The 20,496-nt window shown below is 41.3% G+C and overlaps 5 protein-coding genes across 5 annotated transcripts in view; 2 read left to right on the forward strand and 3 right to left on the reverse strand.

Annotated features, from left to right (window-relative positions):
• LOC134442347 (butyrophilin subfamily 1 member A1-like) overlaps positions 1-1,791 on the forward strand; it is a 9,091-nt gene extending 7,300 nt beyond the window's left edge. The window contains exons 10-11 of the mRNA XM_063192562.1: positions 1,057-1,101; positions 1,749-1,791. Of these exons, the coding sequence (XP_063048632.1) occupies positions 1,057-1,101; positions 1,749-1,785 (82 nt within the window). The 3' untranslated portion in view covers positions 1,786-1,791. The remainder of the gene's footprint in view (positions 1-1,056; positions 1,102-1,748) is intronic.
• Positions 1,792-2,863: 1,072 nt separating this feature from the next.
• LOC134455206 (histone H2B 1/2-like) lies at positions 2,864-3,356 on the reverse strand. The gene has a single exon (XM_063206235.1). It carries the CDS (start codon positions 3,322-3,324, stop codon positions 2,950-2,952), a length of 375 nt encoding a protein of 124 aa, XP_063062305.1. The 5' UTR covers positions 3,325-3,356; the 3' UTR covers positions 2,864-2,949.
• A 3,299-nt stretch (positions 3,357-6,655) lies between these two features.
• Positions 6,656-7,156, reverse strand: LOC134455165 (histone H3-like). The gene has a single exon (XM_063206204.1). It carries the CDS (start codon positions 7,115-7,117, stop codon positions 6,707-6,709), a length of 411 nt encoding a protein of 136 aa, XP_063062274.1. The 5' UTR covers positions 7,118-7,156; the 3' UTR covers positions 6,656-6,706.
• A 1,151-nt stretch (positions 7,157-8,307) lies between these two features.
• LOC134455130 (histone H1-like) lies at positions 8,308-8,964 on the reverse strand. Its single transcript, XM_063206183.1, has one exon. The coding sequence runs from the start codon at positions 8,931-8,933 to the stop codon at positions 8,358-8,360; it is 576 nt and encodes a 191-aa protein (XP_063062253.1). The 5' UTR covers positions 8,934-8,964; the 3' UTR covers positions 8,308-8,357.
• A 7,107-nt stretch (positions 8,965-16,071) lies between these two features.
• LOC134455214 (histone H2B 1/2-like) lies at positions 16,072-16,529 on the forward strand. The gene has a single exon (XM_063206247.1). The coding sequence runs from the start codon at positions 16,133-16,135 to the stop codon at positions 16,505-16,507; it is 375 nt and encodes a 124-aa protein (XP_063062317.1). The 5' UTR covers positions 16,072-16,132; the 3' UTR covers positions 16,508-16,529.
• Positions 16,530-20,496: the final 3,967 nt, after the last annotated feature.

Consider the following 20,496-nt stretch of genomic DNA (forward strand, 5'->3'; position numbering starts at 1 on the left):
CACACACATGCTTGTTTCTCAACAGGGGTGCTGGGGCACCCTGGAGTGCCGCAGGCCCCCCGCAGGTGTGCGGCGGAAACGTGGCTGATAAATACATTATGTAAAATACTGTACATATTTGTCTAAATTGATGAGTTAATGTTAGTCAGTGAAATCTTTCATATGCCATTTACACACAATAAAGTAAATATAGGTCGCCCCAGTCAGCTGCAACTTCGAACGAAGGTCGTGTGACGTCTCCAAATGTGTTACTTTTCTAAGCTTGTGTGGTATCGGATGAGATGCCATGTTACGGCTTGTTGGTTTAGGGTGCCTTGTCATTTTTCATGAATTGAAGGGGTGCCTCGCCTAAAAAAAGGTTGAGAAACACTGTTCTATAATCATGTATGGGGGATTTTTTGTGAACAAATACTATGGGCTTTGGAGAGGGAGAGAGAACACGTTTTGTACCTAAGGGGCTGCTTAATCTACTGCTTTCGGGAATCCCATAACAGTTCTTGGTAACGTTACAACAAAGAAGGTGGATCTAACAAGGAGCGACAGCTAGTACAACGTCCCATAGCAACACTCTGCCCCATGATTTTCGGCCGCGGCCGCCATTCTGGAATGAATATTGGACAAATTACGTTGGAATGCATTGGGAATGTGTACAGGATTTCTACATAATGCTGTAAAACTACATCGATGTAACTATCGGAAATTCTTCAGTTATGAATGCTTATACCATCTCATATGTTTTTTTCAGCACAATCAGTGCAGAACTTAATTATCTACAAGGCTAAAGCTGCCAAAGTAGCTAGCCATATTGTGCTAACTTTAGCATTAGATTCCAGGTCTTTCTATTGCCAAAGAACGTTGCTATGGCTACTGGTCATAACAGAGTGGCGTACGTGACTACCTGTTCATTCCAGAATGGCGGAATTGACTCAAAACTGACTCAAAACATCCCCTGTTGACTGTTTCCCATAAAAGACCTGAGTTTCGCTCCTTGTTAGAGATGTATATTCTTTAGTTACAAGCTGAAAACAAGTTGCTGACTTCCTCTTTAATGTGCAGGAACCAAACCGGTTACAACAGCAGCCCGCCCCCACCAGGAGGCTGGTAGGATATACACACACACACACACACACACACACACACACACACACACACACACACACACACACATACATACACACACCCGTTATATAGCGAGGAGGCTGGTAAGACACACACAGGCACGCACGTGCACACACACACACACACACACACACACACACACACACACACACACACACACACACACACACACACACACACACGTTATATACGTTATATAGTCAGGAGGCTGGTAAGACACGCACACGCACACACACAGACTACATAGCCAGGAGAAAGGTAACAAGCTCACACACACACCAACTATTGTCATACCATTATGAGGAGGTCAAGGGGGGTACTGATCTATACCGTTGAAGGATGAAATCAAAGACACATCCCTTTACAGACAGACAGCAGGCGTTGAAGGAGTGGAAAGAGGTGGAAGTCATTGACTCTGTAAGGAAGGGCAAGTGGCAGAAGCTTCCAAAGTTGCAAAACAACGACACATTACTAACTTACTTTATTTATTTTTTTACTTTTACTTTAAGTCAAAGACACATTACAGCGAAACAATCCAGAAATCAGAGGAGCAGACATAAAATCATAGAGAAAAATAAGGAATAAATTCTTAGCTCTTTTCACTCTTTTTCTTTCTTTTGTGGATCAAGGAACCCGACAGGCTACGGGACTCACCCTGCACCATGAGGCTGGTAAGACACACACACACACACACACACACACACACACACACACACACACACACACACACACACATGGAAACACACACACACACACCACTACACTAGAGGATGACATTTAGTCAGGAATTTCCGTGAGATTCATGTGCCAACATTACATCCCTCAACACACACACACACACACACACACACACACACACACACACACACACACACACACAATATTTATTATTATTTATGCTAATGTTTATTTATTTTTTTATTCATCATTCAGGACCCAGACTGGCTACAACTAGACGACGAGTCCTCGTCCAGTTTCAAAGTCCACAGATCACGCGCGCCACACACACACACAAACACACACACACACAAAGCTGCATAATTGTTTTTATGTGGCATTAAATTGTTGGTACATTTTGTTTTTAAGCCTATTTGTTGTAGGCAAATAAACTTGTGCACATTGTAAGCTGTCACATTGATCTAGTTCGACGTGATGTTGTCAGTTTTTTTAAGCTGTTCTAATGGTAATAATAATAATAATAATAATAATAATAAATAATAATAACGTAATTACGTAATACTACCACACACAGAGATCGTTTGGGTACGAGGGAGGAGGGAAGGAATATACAGTAAGGAACTTTGCCACACATGGCTGACAGTAAAGCATTTTCTATGCATTATTGTTTCAGTGTTCCCGTTCACAAAAAAAAAATGATCTGGACATTGAAATCGACGATATTTCCCCACTTATGTCGTTAACTGGGTATTTCCAACAATCTCGGTGGGTATTTCTTATCACAAAACAGTAAACAGAAATCTCCGAAAAGGTTCATAAATCTGAAAATAACGTTGTTGCAGTATGTCTTTTGGTTTTCCGGCTCTCATATTTTCCATTTGAAAATTTAATCTAATCAAAATAGATCCTGTTTTGTTAAAACCACATCACGTGAGCATAGCCTGGCTTTTCTTCGTGTGTGGGTGGCTCTTGAAATAGCTGGCAGTACACCAACTGAGTTAGTATCGTATCACTGCAACAAGTGGAAACGTGTACCTTATCTTGGCATTGTCAAGCGGTCATTTGGTTATCAACCATCTGGTTTTACTTTTGTCGGAAATGTGTGTGGCTCTTAAAAGAGCCTTTTGGTTAAAACAGCCAGCAGGCAGCCGTTTACTTGGCACTGGTGTACTTGGTCACGGCCTTGGTGCCCTCAGACACGGCGTGCTTGGCCAGCTCACCTGGCAGAAGCAGACGCACTGCGGTCTGGACTTCCCGTGAGGAGACGGTGCGGCGCTTGTTGTAGTGGGCCAGGCGGGAAGCCTCGCCGGCGATACGCTCGAAGATGTCGTTCACGAAGGAGTTCATGATACCCATTGCCTTTGAGGAGATGCCGGTGTCGGGGTGGACCTGCTTCAGGACCTTGTAAACGTAGATGGCATAGCTCTCCCTCCTAGTCCGCCTGCGCTTCTTCCCGGCCTTACCTGCCGGCTTGGCAACGGACTTCTTGGCTCCCTTCTTGGGTGCAGGCTTTGCTGGCTCTGGCATGTTGATAACAGGTCGTTACTCGATATGAGTTAATTCACTTGAATGAATGATGGATTAAAGCCTGAATTACCATGGAGTACATATATAGAACTCTGAGCGGACCTGATTGAAAATTGATGTATCAGTTTCGGCGGGAAGGAATATTCAAACGGACGTGATTGAAAGCCGCACAGTGCGGATTGTTGTTCCCAGCGCAATAACAAACAGATATTCAATCCGCTGACTTACCTATTTGGTGCATTATATCAATAAGTTATTATTTTTAATATTTACGAATATTAACTGACAGTGCTAATTTAGCAGAAATATTTATTGCACTTCCTCCTTTCTTGTGCTATGTCAATGACGTAGCCTAGTCTTCATAATTGCTTTTAATTTAGGCCTACTTGTTTTGAACAACACTGTCAACATCTCTTAAATCGGGTTGTTTTGCAGTAGGATACTGTGTGTGTGTGTATGTGTGTGTATGTGCGTTTGCCCTGACTGAATAAGAAGCACCTGCAACTGTTCTGCCTTGATGTCTTCAGATGATGAGATGGTCTGATCTATTGAGATGCCAGCTCCACCTACAGGAGGAAACAAGAACAACACATGTGTCCATGCATGAGTAGTGAAAAAGACTTTTGCTGGATCTCTCAAATTGTGCACTTCAGTGTTCATGTTTCAGTGCTCAAGGGGTATTATTACGCACTGAAACCAGTGCCTGAAGTGCAGACGTGCACCATCTGAGACATTGTCAAAAACATAGGCAATGTGTTAGTAAGCAGTGTTGGGCAAGTTACTCAAAAACTATAATGTATTACTGATTACATGTTACTTTCTTTTTTAAAATAATCCCTTACACTGAAATACTACTATATTTAAGATGTAAGGCATTACACTACTTGCATTACTTTAGTTACCTTCGCCAAAAGAACTGTAGGCCTAAATAGGGATCTGGCAATTAATTCCACTGCAAATCAAGCTCATGTGGCATGACTTTTTCACCTCCCATCCAGAAGGTGTTTTTGGCAGCATGCAGAGTAAAAAGAACTACTGCTCTTGGTTCAGGAATAGCTTCCCTCTGACCCACCGGGCCACCGGACTGAATACCACTAAATCCAGGTCATTGTAATGCATTTGTAACTTCAGTTATTTAGCATTGTAACTAAGCAAATATTACAGATTTTTGCCCTGTAATGCCTTACATTACTGCATTACAGCAAAAAGTAATGCATTACAGTTATTAATTACTTTTGTTACGCATTACTGCCACACAATCTGTTAGTAAGCCCAACTCAATAGTAAAGCCAAAGTCGGAAGTGAGCCTGGAGGATTCAGCATTCAGCACGTGGTTGATAAGTATCACTTTCTGGTAACAGCAGTATGTTTTTGAGTAGGCCTACCGGTAAGTATCATGGCCTAAATAACTCTTCTATCATGGCCAGTTGTCCTGGCCTAGGATAATCTATGGCATTAAAGGAAATGGCTTTTCGAAAATCCGTGGGTGGCTCTTAAAAGAGCCTTTGTGTCCGTGGCCAATAAATAATTAATGGGCCTTGGCGGTCTTCTTTGGCAGAAGCACGGCGTGGATGTTGGGCAGCACGCCTCCCTGAGCGATGGTCACTCCGCCGAGCAGTTTACTCAGCTCCTCATCGTTACGGACAGCCAGCTGCAGATGGCGAGGGATGATGCGAGTCTTCTTGTTGTCGCGGGCAGCGTTCCCGGCCAACTCCAATATCTCTGCGGTCAGGTACTCCAGCACGGCGGCCAAGTACACGGGAGCACCGGCCCCAATGCGCTCACCGTAGTTGCCCTTGCGGAGCAGCCTGTGGACACGGCCCACGGGAAACTGGAGTCCGGCCCTGGACGAACGAGTCTTTGACTTGGACCTGGCCTTCCCTCCGGTCTTGCCTCTTCCGCTCATGGTGATACTTTTTCAAGTTCGAAGAATTTAGCTGAGAAAATGGTGAGATTTGAAGTACTGTTAAATTCGAGGAATTTGATCTGAATTTATATATGACAGGAACTCTCTCATTGGACAACTCCAGAATAAAAAGACCCAATCAGAACACTCGCTGCTGGTGCTAGGCAACATGTTCTATATTCGGACCAGAGATAAGATAACGGACAGCTTTGCCAGGATATTGTATTTTGTTTACTACATTTCAGATGTGAGAAGAAAATTGAAAGAAGTAAAGCTATGGTGTAAGTACAACACTTGCACATGATACTACATAGTTGTTACACCTCTTATTCCCTCTTCGTATAATGAGGTAGATGTTACTGGATTTGCCGCTGTACCTGTTTTATATAAACTTTTAGGTTTCCTCTCTTATCCAAAGATATGATATGCCTTAGCATTGAATCGTGTTGAGAACTGAAATAAAACACATCAAATAATTATTCATCATAATATAAGATGATTGTGCAACTGGAAAACGTCGTGAGTAGATGGCGGCAGGATGAACTCTAGCATGTCGCTTATGGCCAGACGAGAAGGGTCCGTGAAAACTACACAGGAAAGTCTGTAATGCCAGTAACATAGAACATACAATATACAGTTAGTATGGCCAGTAATCATTTAACTCAAATTGCTATAGGGCAGGGTTCCTACAAGTTTCTTCAAGTAAAATGCAAGGCTTTGTCAAGGCTTTTTAAGACCATTTATACACAAATTTAAGACATATATCGCAGTTCACCAGAATTCACCGGCAAAGAAAAATCTCAAAGTTGTGTTTACATCTCAAGACAAATCTAAAAATGTGTCAAGGGTGATGACAAGTGTAATCTCATATTGTGTCAGTACTGAGTAGTCCTACTCGCCGAACTCCACAATAGAAAAATCATGTAACGTTCAGCAGACTATCATCAATCAACCAAAATGATGTAAATAGTTTTTCCACCTCTAATCAACTGGATAGTTAATTATTCCATATTTTGCAAGTTGTGGTTCGTGATTACAAATCCCTCCACCAACTATTCCATAATTCCACTATGACGGATTTATTGGTAAAAAAAAAAGACTTTCCTTTACAGACAGCCTAAAAAGTTTACCTCAGCTCAGATATATGTGGGCATGTGTGTGGGATAGCGGCTCCGCCCACACACAGATCCGGCAGTGTCACAACTAGACTGCCTGCCAGTACATTAATATCTACCAAAATAATAGTGTTGCGATCAATAAAGTATGAACACCTCAAATTTTGTGCACAAATTGCATGACCTACACATCTTTCAAAATGTAAGGCTTTTCAATGCTTTAAATTGTGGAATTTAATACTTTCAAAAACTAGGTAAAGTGCTTCATGCAGAGTAAAATAGTATCTGGATAATGCTTGTAATAAACATGTAGGTGGCTCTTAAAAGAGCCTTTGTCATGACTGGGCAGCGAGTCAAGGTTTTAAGCACGCTCCCCACGGATGCGGCGAGCCAGCTGGATGTCCTTGGGCATGATGGTAACCCTCTTGGCGTGGATGGCGCACAGGTTGGTGTCCTCGAACAGGCCGACCAGGTAAGCCTCACTGGCCTCCTGAAGAGCCATGACGGCGGAGCTCTGGAAGCGCAGGTCGGTCTTGAAGTCCTGAGCGATTTCCCTGACCAGACGCTGGAAGGGCAACTTGCGGATCAAGAGCTCGGTGGACTTCTGGAAGCGACGGATCTCCCTCAAGGCCACGGTACCGGGCCTGTAGCGATGGGGCTTCTTCACACCGCCGGTGGCCGGGGCGCTCTTGCGTGCAGCCTTGGTGGCCAACTGCTTCCTTGGGGCTTTGCCGCCAGTGGACTTGCGGGCAGTCTGCTTGGTTCTTGCCATTTCGGAGCGGGTATAGGGTCGTATGTGTGAATTAATAATAGTATTTGGTAAAAGTGGGTATTTATAGACTCAAGTAGCGACGGACCTCCCGTGATTGGCTGAGATTTTTTATTCTTCTGGAAGATAATTGGATGTTATGAAAGAGGCGGCAAAATGGCTCACGCGAGCAGGAACTCTGGCAATTTCAGTTAGTGTTTTTTATTTATTTATTTATTTTACTTTATTTAGACTAGTATTCTAACATTTAATTGCTGTTTTAATGTAAAAGCACAACACGACTTCAGATAACGTTAATTATAAAATGATAAGTTAATTAATACTCCTTTTCTACCTATTATTTCAGCAAACTGTCTTGGTATTACATGATTAAATGTTATTGACTGAATCCCAGTAATTAAAACAGCATTGTCCCTAATTATTATTAATTCTTAAATAATTATTTATGCATACCTTTTTATCATTCAGGTCCAAGAATGGCAACTAGATAAGTCCTCCAGTGAGAAGCTTTTGCCTCCAGTTGTCAAAGTATACACACACACACAGGTTTTGATGTGGAACTAAACTTACATATTTAGCAATCTGAATTAATCATCCACTTCACTTCGATACATGTACTGAGATGCTCTGCACTTTCCACCCTCAACTTAACGGCAAAATTTGAGGATGAAGTGCAGGTCCAATTTACGTTCTGTCTGATACACTTCACGGAAATGACGGTTGTGGCGTGTCATCAGAGTTTACCAACGGCCAATATACAATTCATCATGGAAGAAACTGTTCCTTATGTTGACAGTTTTTTCATGTTACCCCTTTCTCTACACATGGCTTTTGTCTTTGGAATCAAAACTATGCTGTCGTCACAGATAGCCGGCAGTTTGACCAATCTGACACTCAACTATGTAACAAACATGGCGGCCGTTGAGTGCGAAAAGGGTACATCACTCCACACTTCAAAAAATGGTCGGTTAGAGGGCGTTATCCGGGTAGTTTACAGTACACTTCGCCGCAATTCGAAATGGAACTGCCGTGCGTACCCAAACACAGTGCGGGAAGTACGAACATTGGAACAGGCTCCAGGTGTTGTGATTCTGTCTGAACTACCGGTATTCAGATTATATGGGCAATACATATTTAAATCTGCATGAGCATTTTCTTCATACATCATTGGAACTTGTGCCTTAAAAGATTAATTGGGTGGCTCTTAAAAGAGCCTTTTTTGTAAGTGTAGGAGAGACTACACTTAACGTTTCTTGGGGACAGCCTTCTTGGCCTTGGGTGCCTTGGGCTTGGTTGCCTTCTTCGCCGGCTTGGTCTTCTTGGGGCTCTTGGTCGCCTTCTTCACCGGTTTCTTTGCCGCGGTCTTCCTTGTCTTCTTGGGGCTTTTTGCGGCCTTCTTCGCTGGTTTCTTGGCCGCCTTTGGGGCCTTCTTTGCCGCGGGCTTCTTCACCGCTTTCTTGGCTGCCGGCTTCTTGGCTGCTGCCTTCTTGGCGGGCTTCTTCTTTGCTGCGAGCTGCTGCTTGTTCAGCTTGAAAGAGCCAGACGCGCCAGTGCCCTTGGTTTGCACAAGAGTGCCTTTATTGACCAAACTCTTGATGGCCAACTTAACACGGGAGTTGTTCTTCTGTACGTCGTAACCGCCAGCAGACAGGGCGCTCTTCACGGCTGCCAGAGAGACTCCCTTCCTGTCCTTGGAAGCTGTCACCGCCTTCACGACCAGCTCAGCGGTGCTGGGTCCAGTCTTCTTGACTGCCCTCTTGGCTTTCGTTGGGCCTCTAGCCGGAGCCTTCGCTACTGCTGCGGGTGCTACTTCTGCCATCGTTGCTTATTGGTTCGCTCTTGTAGACGCAAGTTCGAGATTGGGAATGGCGAGTGTGAACTGAACCGCAGGCTATGTAGTCAACGTGAGAACCTTGTAGAGTGAACGTATTCAGTGGCAGAGCAATTCTTATCCTCTCTGCATCTTGTGTTTTCAACTCCAGTTTAAATAGCTGCTATTGCTTTGATTTGGGTGGTAAGATTTTTGAAAAAAACGTTTAATATACGAGGCAGGGTGCTCGTTATAATTACCAATGGGTCAAAGTTGTTTTCATTTCTGTCACACTCTTAAAGGAATCTGAAATTCATCTGCTGTTCCTACAAAATGTAACTTCCAATACCAAGGTACAGACACTTCCCAGAACTTAAACATGTTAATGAAAATACAGCCTGGTGTCCAGGTCTCCCAGTGTCAAAAGAGGAACATCGGTAACTGAAAGGGTGCTTTGAAAGGAGGATATGAACTATTATTTTGTTAAATCTAACGTTTATTAAGATATGTAAAACACAAGATGCACTGATGCATAACCACGAAACGGACACGATGATGATCAACCATGACACCTATAGAAATTAAAATGAGTAGAGACTCTTTGGATATGAAAGGAAACCTATGGTTACTTGTTTCTGTGGTGTGTAAACTATTTTTTTCTATTTCAAAACACTGAGAACAAGCAGATGTAGCTGAAGAATTTTGAATGCTATAAATAATAATACAAAATAGCTGTCAGTGGTATTGTTTTGTGAATAACTAATCGTCAGTACAGGTATGGTCTACACGTGTAATTTTGTCTGAAAAGACGCGCCCACATAGCATAAATAGTACAATCTCAACGTGGACATGGTGCCGACGTTGAAATAATTTACCGGTATATGCAATATTATCACATCCGAATTTAGGGTTATTTGTTGGAATGGCGGCGATTCCCTGCATGGCTCTTCCATTCCGATACAATTGTTTTATTACAAAGAACGTTACTGAGCATCTTAGCCGTAATTATTTAATAAAGTATGCACTTATTTCAAATTGAAGAAGAATAGATACATCATTTGTCACCAGCATTCTGTGGCAGCACCGGAGCCTGCTGTGGGGTCATTTCTAACGACAGTCCTCGTGTAGGTCCGCGTACATAATTTATATAAGCTGCACTCAACTTCAGACACATCTGTTGTACTTGTATCGATCAACTTCACTATGTCTGGAAGAGGTAAAGGGGGAAAGGGTCTTGGGAAAGGAGGTGCCAAGCGTCATCGCAAGGTGCTTCGTGACAACATCCAGGGTATCACCAAGCCCGCTATCCGCCGTCTGGCTCGCCGTGGTGGCGTGAAGCGTATCTCGGGTCTGATCTACGAGGAGACCCGCGGTGTGCTGAAGGTTTTCTTGGAGAACGTAATACGTGATTCCGTTACCTACACCGAGCACGCCAAGAGGAAGACCGTGACCGCCATGGATGTGGTCTATGCTCTGAAACGCCAGGGCCGTACTCTATACGGATTTGGTGGATAAGTGCAACGGCTACTTGGAAAACAAAAGGCCCTTTTCAGGGCCACCAACTTTTCTCTGAAAGCTGTATTTTGCTGTATCGGGGACTGGATGTAAACTACAATAATCCGTTACAAAAGACCGAACCCACTTTCTGTAGCACATGTGTATGAGTTTGGTTATTGGTATAATACAAACACCTGGGACATAACGTCTAATTGTGTTCACCACCTATGGGACTAGCTGGATCACTTTGTAAACTTTCATGTAAAGATCAAATTTGGCAATAAGCAGCCCAGTTTCATTGAGCAGCATAGTTGCAGTACCTTTTTTTGACAATTTGCTGCACATTGTCCCTTTAAGTTACTGCACTTCCAACACATGAAACCATAGGTTGATGTTGGTTTAAGATGGGCCTGTAGGCTAGTCGTAATTCATGAACCCGGAAATGTTGAGTACCTTAAAGCTTTATCGCAGAAATATCATCAATGGGCCTAATGGGTGGAATTTGGCTTGGTTGCCCAAAAGTTGCACTTTGAGCAATTTCCATAATTAGCATAAATATGTTGTTATGGTAAGACTACTACAGGTGAATAGGCTAAAGAAATTAAATAATAGATATCACCATGATGATGAGAGAAGAAACAGATGTATTGGATGTTTTTTTTTGTATTTTGATGATTAGATATGCAAATGAGGGCATACACAATTATGCGCTAATTTGCATACACACCAAATCACCTTCATATGGTAAAGTCAGGCTCAAAATAACTTTTCTCTGGGTAAAACCCACTGAAAAAGGATTGAAGTGATTAATTACAATGATTTTTGCTTCAGACACTAATCAATATCTTAATGCCTTTACATGGGGACTAAAACATGTATTCATTTGGTTTTGATTTTGCCTCATTATAATGTTCACAAGCCAAGTTTTGGTCCCAACCTCAACACAAACAAAACTCTGTGGACCCCCTGAAATCTGAAATCTCTGGCGCACCCCCAGGTTAAGAACCACTGCCCTAGAAGATACCTCCAGCATAGACCTTAAGTTGGTCTGAGGAAGGGTTTTAAGGCCCAAACCATCTGATAATTTTATTGTATAGTTCATGAGGATGAAGAACAAAAAGATAATGACACTGCAAAAAAGTATGGGGACAGTGAAGGCTATGTGTTTTTTCTAAATATGTAAATGTCCATGCATGCATATACACAGTGGTATACAATAATTAAGGCATTGGGCACCCCTTTTGAAAGACATTGGTTTGTCTGTTGATAGTTTGTTGAAGAAGCAATTTTCATGTCAGCATTATGTTAAACAGTATGGAAAGAGCAACATTTCAGATGTGAAATCCCTTTCACGGGCCCAGCAGAATCAATTGTATGTATTTATAAAAAATAAAAATAGGCACATGCAAAATATCCTAATATTCAAAATAACATATAGTTCTGCTACACTGAATATGTGTGCGGTATACAGCTGTAACCTATGTAATAGGCCTATATATCGCATAGGGCATGTATCCAGGTAAAAAACTCTGTCTTGACCAGGTTCCTCAGAAAGTTTTCACCAACTCAACACCCAAATATACATATTTTACCCACAAAAAAAAGTATTTTTGTGCCTGAGTTTACCATATGAAGGTGATATGGTGTGTATGCAAATTTGTGCATAATTGATGATGTATGCCCTCATTTGCCTATCTAAACATCAAAATACAAAAAAAACATCCAATACTCATCAGTAATCAACTGAGAAAGTTTCATGGTGATATCTATTTAAATGTTTTAGCTTATTCACCTGTAGTCTTACCTTAACAATATATTTATGCCAATTATGCAAATCGCCCAAAGAGCAATTGGGCAACCAAGCTAAATTCTATCCATTACGCCAATAGATGACATTTCTGCAATAAAACTTTAGAGTACTCAATATTTCTGGGTGACACTATTGGGCCTATGGAGATCGTACGACTAGACTAGTCTACTGAGAAGCAAGATATTTTTTCTTCTTATAAAAAGTGGGTATGGGTCCTATACTGCCCTGCAAAATAAGAACACAGTAACTCGAAAATGGTCGAAATTGAGTTTAGAGCGAAAATGGGCTTTAAACTACCTCATTTGTCTTGTGTCAAAAAACTGTGGTCCAACATTGTCCCGTTTTAAAGAAAAATCATGTTGAAAGTGCAAAAATGATGTTACGTCGTACAAAACAAAAACGCAGTAAGTTACGGCTGCGCTTTCCAATGGGAATGGTTTGGGAGTAGACAGTAATACTAGCCAAGAACGCAGTAACTCCTGCAGTAACTCCATTGTGTGGCAGTAATACCAGCCAAGAACGCAGTAACTCCGTTTTTTGTGGCAAAAAGACTTATAAATGTTTTTGTTTGCTTTTAATTTCTATCCAAAAAAGTATTACAAGGAAGTGTCACCACCACTTTACCGACAACACAGTTGTCAGGCCATATAGGAAACTTTGAAGCCTTTTTTTCTCAGCTTGCCAAAATCTCAGTTACTGCTTTCTTGTTTTGTAGGGCAGTATACTATGGGGTAAGCTGAGACACTTGGAATGGGGTAAAGTGAGACACTTAATATCGTTACAAAACACCTGTAAATAAGGTTTTAAAGCCCAAATTTGTGAAATATTACATGAATTGGTTTTACTCTTGGTCATATACATTGTAGGCAGGGCCGGATTAACGCACAGGCTCGATAATGGCTGCAGCCTAGGGGCCCCCGCCTGTCAGAGGGGCACTGATTGGCCAAAGGTCAAGAACTGCAGAATTGTGATAAGATGCAATATTGAAAAATTGATATATAGTGTTCAGTACAGTTTTAAATATTGTTACTCTTCTCCACAGCTCAGAGACAAGTTATCCTTAATTCCTAATTCAATTCAGGGATTCTTGAGAGATGGGACAAAACATGTCCGGGAGATAAAACTCATGTTTGTGCTAAAAATTTAATTTAAAAATGCAACAAAATTAGCTGGAATGATAGAAGAAGTTTTGTACACTAAAATGTGATTTCGTATTTATATAGTTTTATTTTTTTTATTTTACACGTTGCAGTGTGTCATCAGTACCTTCAAAACCCCATGTCCGAAAGCAAGATTTAGAATTTGACAATACCATAATAATTGGTTAAAATGAAATATAACAAACATCATAGCTACTGTCATCAAGTATTTTGGATAATTAATCAAACTACATGTATGTACAACTTTTTAAACTATTGAACATGTGTCTGGACTTTTAGTCAACACCGTAAGATTTTTTTAAAATACAAAAAAATCCACCATTATTGTGATCAGTTCACACTCTAAGCAGCCTGGTACTACTTCCTGTTTGGTATACATGCCATGGAGACACTGTTCTGTTAAGGTCACATTTAATATTTGATTTTATCAATGCATCTTTAGGAAGACCTATGTCACAACCATAATGTGTCAACACCATAATGCATAAAAATAAGGGTTATTTCAGTATTTTGTATAATAAAAGCTTAGAATAACTTTATTGGCAAGTCCTTAAGCGACTGCTGATGAAACAGATTATTTATGTTAGAAAATCATGTGTTATTATGAAAATTAGGTTGTTTTGTCAACTCCATAAGAGTCAACTCCATAAGATTTTCTTATGGAGTTGACATGCAAAATCTTATGGAGTTGACAAATTCACCAAAAACTGCTCAATATGCTACTATGATATTCTTTTCAAACGTAGAAACAGGAGGAAAAGTTATTTTAGGATATTATATGTATATTAATATGTGTATAATGCATAGAACTACATTATTTTTCGATATATGGACAAAAAAGTTAAAACTAAAGTTTAATTCAAAACAAATAAACTTTTTAAAAAGAGAAACTTAAGAATATAACAAAACTACAAAATAAACTGTGAAAAAACATTTTGAACTAAATAGGCTCCAAAAATCAGGCCAGTTTGTCAACTCCGTCAGTTTTTCTGTCAACTCCGTAAGATTTTCCTCAGCACTTTCAGGTGTTTTTGTAATATTTTGGGGAAAAAGCTCATTCTTTTATCTCTTTTTTTTTGTTGATCTATACCACCATGTATTTTAACCACTTTAGGTGTTTTCCTCATGGTTGCAAAATAAAAGATAAAGTCTGAAAATGGCAATTTTTCGAACTCTCTGTGTTAATAGCAGTCTTAAATTAAAATTTAAATATATATATTACATATTATTGTACATCAAGGCAACTAAGTATCATTACAATACAAATCAGAGCTAAAGATTGTTGTCGGACTATTATAATAATTTAATTATGTACTTTTCTAGTGTCTGATGGAGTTGACGAAAATCGAGGTGTGAAGGTAAACATGTTAATTTGTTAAAAATGCCTTTTCACCTGGAGCCTGTATTTTTACATGCCTGAAAACTACACATCTTTATCTACATGAATATATAACCATCAACAACATATTCTGCATTTTCAAAATCAGGTTTTCAAAACGCGTTTTGTCCCATCTCTCAAGAATCCCTGAATTATCACACTATGTAATTTTGTCATAAAATTTACCTTCCACGGAGGCTCACAGCAACCTGTGGCCTATGTCGGACCATATGTTAATCCGGCCCTTATTGTAGAAAAGCTATTACACTAAAAATCTTGCACAGTGTAACTCAAGTAGTTACACAATCTGGGATAAAACACCCCTCACAGAGATTGGGCAATTGAGGTCCTCCCCAATGGGGAAAAAATGTCCTGCCAGCCCCTGCAATGCTGAATTTGGATTGTGTGACTTTTAATCTAGCTGTTGGGATGTAAACATGTTGTTTTTAAGCAGAAAAGTATGCTCATCAGCTTAAACTGTAGTGGTTCACTTTACCCCAGGAATGTCTCTAGTTTGTCTCAGTTTACCCCGTCTGTGGGGTAATATGAGACACTTTACCACTTTAATAAAAATAAAAATAAACTATTTATATATTTTTATGTTCCTTTGTCATGAAGATATTCTGTTCATTTCCATAGTTGTGTAACATCCTAAATTAGTGGAACATGTGGACATTTTACAGATATATAATAACTATATTATAATTTTAGCTTGGCAAGAGGGGAGCTTATTAAAAAAAAAAAAAAAAAATAGTCTCACAGACATCGACGTTTTTGTGGTGCGTATTGTAGCGTTTTGGTAGCCAGAGAAAACACAGTGTTGACAGTGGTGTCAAGTTTAATGAAGACTGTTGTTGGCCACAGTCACGCCACATAAGATAACGAACAGTACTCAACTTAACCCAACTGTAGCACAGCTGACAAGATATTTCTTTGTAACACAGAACTTCCCGCTCCCCTTATAGTTCCTCGCGCACCCACCAAACCATAGAACAGAACATGACATAGGCCTACACAAACACAAGTAACCCCAGACTCGCTACAGTATTATGAATAAATTGTTTTTTTGTTTGTATTGTTTCCACTTTTGCGGGATAAAAATGCGAGAACAATAAGAAGGACGAAATAATAATGTCGCTCGAAAAAGCGGCAAGAGGGTTGAGAACAGAAGGAGAGGGATGGGGGACCAGAAAACTGAAATGAGGGTGGAGATTTGGTTGATTCTAAAAAAAAAAGTAACCAATCATGGTGCGAGAATGGCTTGCCGATGGCTTTGATCAGTTGGCGATTTACATACCTCGCTGTATATTAACGTGGCAAATACTGTACCCTTCACATTTGGAAAACTATCAAATCGATAATCATGCCTGAACCAGTTAAGTCTGTACCGAAGAAAGGATCTAAGAAGTCCGTTGCCAAGCCGGCAGGTAAGGCAGGGAAGAAGCGCAGGAGGACTAGGAGGGAGAGTTTCGCCATCTACGTCCACAAGGTCCTGAAACAGGTCCACCCCGACACCGGCATCTCCTCCAAGGCAATGGGCATTATGAACTCCTTCGTGAACGACATTTTTGAGCGTATCGCCGCTGAGGCTTCCCGCCTGGCCCACTACAACAAGAAGTCCACCGTCTCCTCCCGGGAGATTCAGACCGCAGTGCGTCTGCTTCTGCCCGGTGAGCTGGCCAAGCACGCCGTGTCCGAGGGCACCAAGGCCGTGACCAAGTACACCAGTTCCAAGTAGGCTGTCACCGTAGCCTGCTCAACTCAACGGCTCTTTTAAGAGCCACCCACTTCTTTCAGAAAGAGCCAATTCTCCATTACGCCACAACCTCATCAAAATTTGTGTTTAATCCATATGAATGATGGGAACATTGACTAGTAAACTCAAAATGTGTGTTTTATTTCCGCACACCGGCTCCGACAAAAGTGTTGAGCACTGCTGGGCAAAAGTTCGATTTCATTGTTTTCAATAGAACAACGCACACTGGCGCCGATGTCCGCGGACATTCACCGATGTAGGATAGCAATTAAGAGACGAGTTCTATTTTGTCGGCGCCGCCCATTGACTATCAATGCTGGTTTGGGGGTCCAAAATATTGCAAAGTGCGCCGCAGTGCTGTCGGAGCCAATGAGCGGCCGGCCTAAATGTTTCTATGAATTTAACTAATTACAATACAATCTATTTTTAACTGGTCAAATTGAGTATTATGGAAGATGTCAATGGAGTATTTTGGAACAGGTGCCGGCTACGACTGCATGTAGACTTCAGTTTGAATCTCGTTGCCCGGTGAGCTATTTATTATAGGCAAGTTAGGCAATAGTTGGTCAACTTAGCCCCAGAACAATACGCTATTAGTAAGTAGCACCCCCATTTCGTGCTCCCGGCAACAACTTACAGCCCGGACCAACGGCTCTTTTCTACCTTTAGCCTCTCGGCATCACTCCTCGCCATTTGAGCTGGATTTACTGTGAGTGTAAACAGTACTCGCACGATGAAAACTAATTTACCATGGGCTTGGAATTATCATTAAACATAAGTAAGCAGATCATTAGAGATAAAAACAAATAGAATAGAGAATCTTTGGTGCTGCCTGACGCACCTCCCCCAGTGCCTTTACGCAAGTGTGCCGTGTACACCCCTGCGCTTGGGCGGAACAAATGCATTATGTTGTAATACACAGATAAAACAACGTATCAGGCAGCAATTCTGCTCTAAACCTCAAACTTCAACAGCCAACTCCAAATATACAGCCCTTAAATGGTTTAATAGTTTATTTACTGAATTCTTTTTTGTGCATCATGGCGCCGCGTCGTTCGGCTGCCTATCTGGTAACTCCTGCTCCCGTGCAACTCTTTTAACTTATTTTTTATGGAATTTGACCATATTTATTTTGTAGTTTTGTTACATTCATGACCGCATGTATGGAAAGCACTTTTAAGTGCTGTCTACAGCGTCAATGTCAAAGTTTGATTAATTTCCCCGCGGTGTCCAGTTCAATTGATAGCGGTAATGGAATTACTATGGAGACGAAATGCGCATTCCGGCCGGGAGTCGTTGGAGGAAAAAATGGATCCGACGGCACTTCTTTCCCATGTCAGCGGATATTTGCGGGACTTTTGTACATCTTGGTGAACGGCAAGTGCGAGGATGCCGTTTTTGTCACCCTGCGAGCGCAATTCATCCAACCCGGAAGAGCGCTTCCTCCTCCAGGAGACTGCGGCTGTCTACGGTCGTTAGGCTACTGTCTGCGTTGATCTACGCCTCCACACAGGATTCCACCTTCTCAGCTATGGACTGGACAATTACCCTACGCTATTTGTTTGTTTGTTAGTCTTTCTGCACTATGGAGTTAACCAGAACTGTCATTTCACTGCAAGCTAGCCCACAAGGTTAGGGTTGTATGTGACAAATAAATAACTCTTACTCTTACTCTCTTACTCTTGCTGCCCATTCACAAATGTTTGCCTTTTCATGAAAACTTGCCGCCGCCATCAATGTTAAGCATTCATTATGACTGAGAAAATTGCACTTTTTGTGCATGAAAAGGGTGCCTGAAAAGGATGATCTTCTCCAGTCCGCCATTTTGAATTTCCAGTAAAGGACATTTTTAGCTGCAAAACTTATAGAACTGTAGTCATATTAGTAAATATTAGTTCATTATTTGCCAGTATCATTCAATTAAGTGAAAGAAATATTTCTAGTATTTACAGTCATCCTAATATCCTTATGGCACTACCAAAAAAACAAACAAACAAACAAAAAAACTCAGTAACATAATGTACCAAATAAGAGGGTTAAATATCATTTTAGTTTATACTGCTATTTTCAATCACGTCCGCGTGAATATTCCATGCCAACGAAACAGATACCTCAGTTTTCAATCAGGTCCGCATACATTTTTATACCGCACTTTTCTTTTGATCGTAACTTTAAACTGTAACGAATTCCAGTAGCGAGCGACCGTCGGCGTCTATCAGTATTATCAACATGCCTGCGTCTGCTTCTGCCAGGTGAGCTGGCCAAGCACGCCGTGTGTGAGGGCACCAAGGCCGTGACCAAGTACACCAGTGCCAAGTAAACAGTTGCTGACTATTTAAACCCAAAGGCTCTTTTAAAAGCCACCCACATACTCAACCAAAGCATAACAAGAATGGTGTGTGTCAGATTTTATCAAATGTATATAAATATATATTTTTAAAATTATTATTATTATTATTATTTTTATTTTTTTATTTTTTTTATTTTTTTTTTAAGAGCCACCCACCCACATTCTCACAAAAGCCAAGCCAGGATCACGTTTTGAGGTTTGAACAAAATTAAAATCTCTATGAAATGAAGTGATTAATTTGATTATATTTACTTTTAAAACTAGAAAATGTGAGGGCTTATACATAAAATCACCTCACCAAGACCATACTTCAAGTTCGACTGAAGACATACAGATCCAGGCCACATTACTGGAATATGCCATGATGAAGTCAATGAGTTATGGAGCCCACACATATTTGACGCTTTGCTGTCAGCTGTTTGATCTGGTGAACCACTTCAATATACCTTTCAGAGAGAACGTCAGAGTAACTCAATAGGAAACAGTTAATACTAAGCTATATTCACTTCCAAATCGAGATTGATAGCAATTAGTTTGAAATGTATCTTAAGAGTTGTGCTGTATGGTGGGACTGACAGTCTAAATGCTTGCACCAATCGCTTTTAGGGATAGCGGTGGGTGGCTCTTAAAAGAGCCGTTGGTTTTGTGGTCTGCCGGAAATAATTAATGGGCCTTGGCGGTCTTCTTGGGCAACAGCACGGCGTGGATGTTGGGTAGCACGCCTCCCTGAGCGATGGTCACTCCGCCGAGCAGTTTGCTCAACTCCTCGTCGTTACGGACAGCCAGCTGCAGATGGCGGGGGATGATGCGAGCCTTCTTGTTGTCGCGGGCAGCGTTGCCGGCCAACTCCAGGACCTCAGCGGTCAGGTACTCCAGCACAGCGGCCAAGTACACAGGAGCGCCACTTCCAATTCGCTTGGCATAGTTGCCCTTGCGGAGATGCCTGTGGACACGGCTCACGGGGAACTGGAGTCCAGCCCTGGAGGAGCGACTCTTGGACTTGCCTTTAGCCTTTCCGGGTCCGCCAACTTTCCCTCTTCCAGTCATGACGAATCTCGCTTCTTAATGTCTTTCAAGGTAATGAACAGTAATTGTATGTGAAGATGAGGATATGGTATCAAATGGTGTTCTTCTGGGTGTATATGTATCCTTCAAAGTCGATTTTGTATGGCTAATATGAGAGACTTACGAGCCAATCAAAACACAGATATGACTTCTTGTTTCTTTAGTGACGTGTGTACAGCCCAAGATTCCACTGCACCCTTGACGATTTGATTGTTTGTCATGAGGCTCATATAGTAGAGTAGAGTAACATTTATTAATCCCGAAGGAAATTTAGGTGTCGAGTAGCATACATACAAAACTAAATAAATAGATTATTTCACATTAAACATTTAGATATAAAAAAGTCTGTCATTGCAATAGTTGTTACTGATTGTTGAAGGAGGGGTGGGAGGGGGATGGAAGGGGGGCATGGCGTTATGCGGTCCAGTCATCACCAATAACAATCTCTTTCATTGTGTTCTTCTGAGTTGTTGAGTTAAATAGCTGGATGGCCCTGGGGACAAAGGACTTACGCAGTCTGTCAGTCTTGCAGGGAATGGCGAGGAATCTGTGGCTG

Source organism: Engraulis encrasicolus, chromosome 1 (genome assembly GCF_034702125.1).
Source record: "Engraulis encrasicolus isolate BLACKSEA-1 chromosome 1, IST_EnEncr_1.0, whole genome shotgun sequence".
NCBI classification, from domain to species: domain Eukaryota; kingdom Metazoa; phylum Chordata; class Actinopteri; order Clupeiformes; family Engraulidae; genus Engraulis; species Engraulis encrasicolus.

Excerpts from the sequence above, each read along its gene's own strand:
- LOC134455206 (XM_063206235.1), bottom strand. The coding sequence starts at position 3,324 with ATGCCAGAGCCAGCAAAGCCTGCACCCAAGAAGGGAGCCAAGAAGTCC.
- LOC134455165 (XM_063206204.1), bottom strand. The coding sequence starts at position 7,117 with ATGGCAAGAACCAAGCAGACTGCCCGCAAGTCCACTGGCGGCAAAGCC.
- LOC134455130 (XM_063206183.1), bottom strand. The coding sequence starts at position 8,933 with ATGGCAGAAGTAGCACCCGCAGCAGTAGCGAAGGCTCCGGCTAGAGGC.
- LOC134455214 (XM_063206247.1), top strand. The coding sequence starts at position 16,133 with ATGCCTGAACCAGTTAAGTCTGTACCGAAGAAAGGATCTAAGAAGTCC.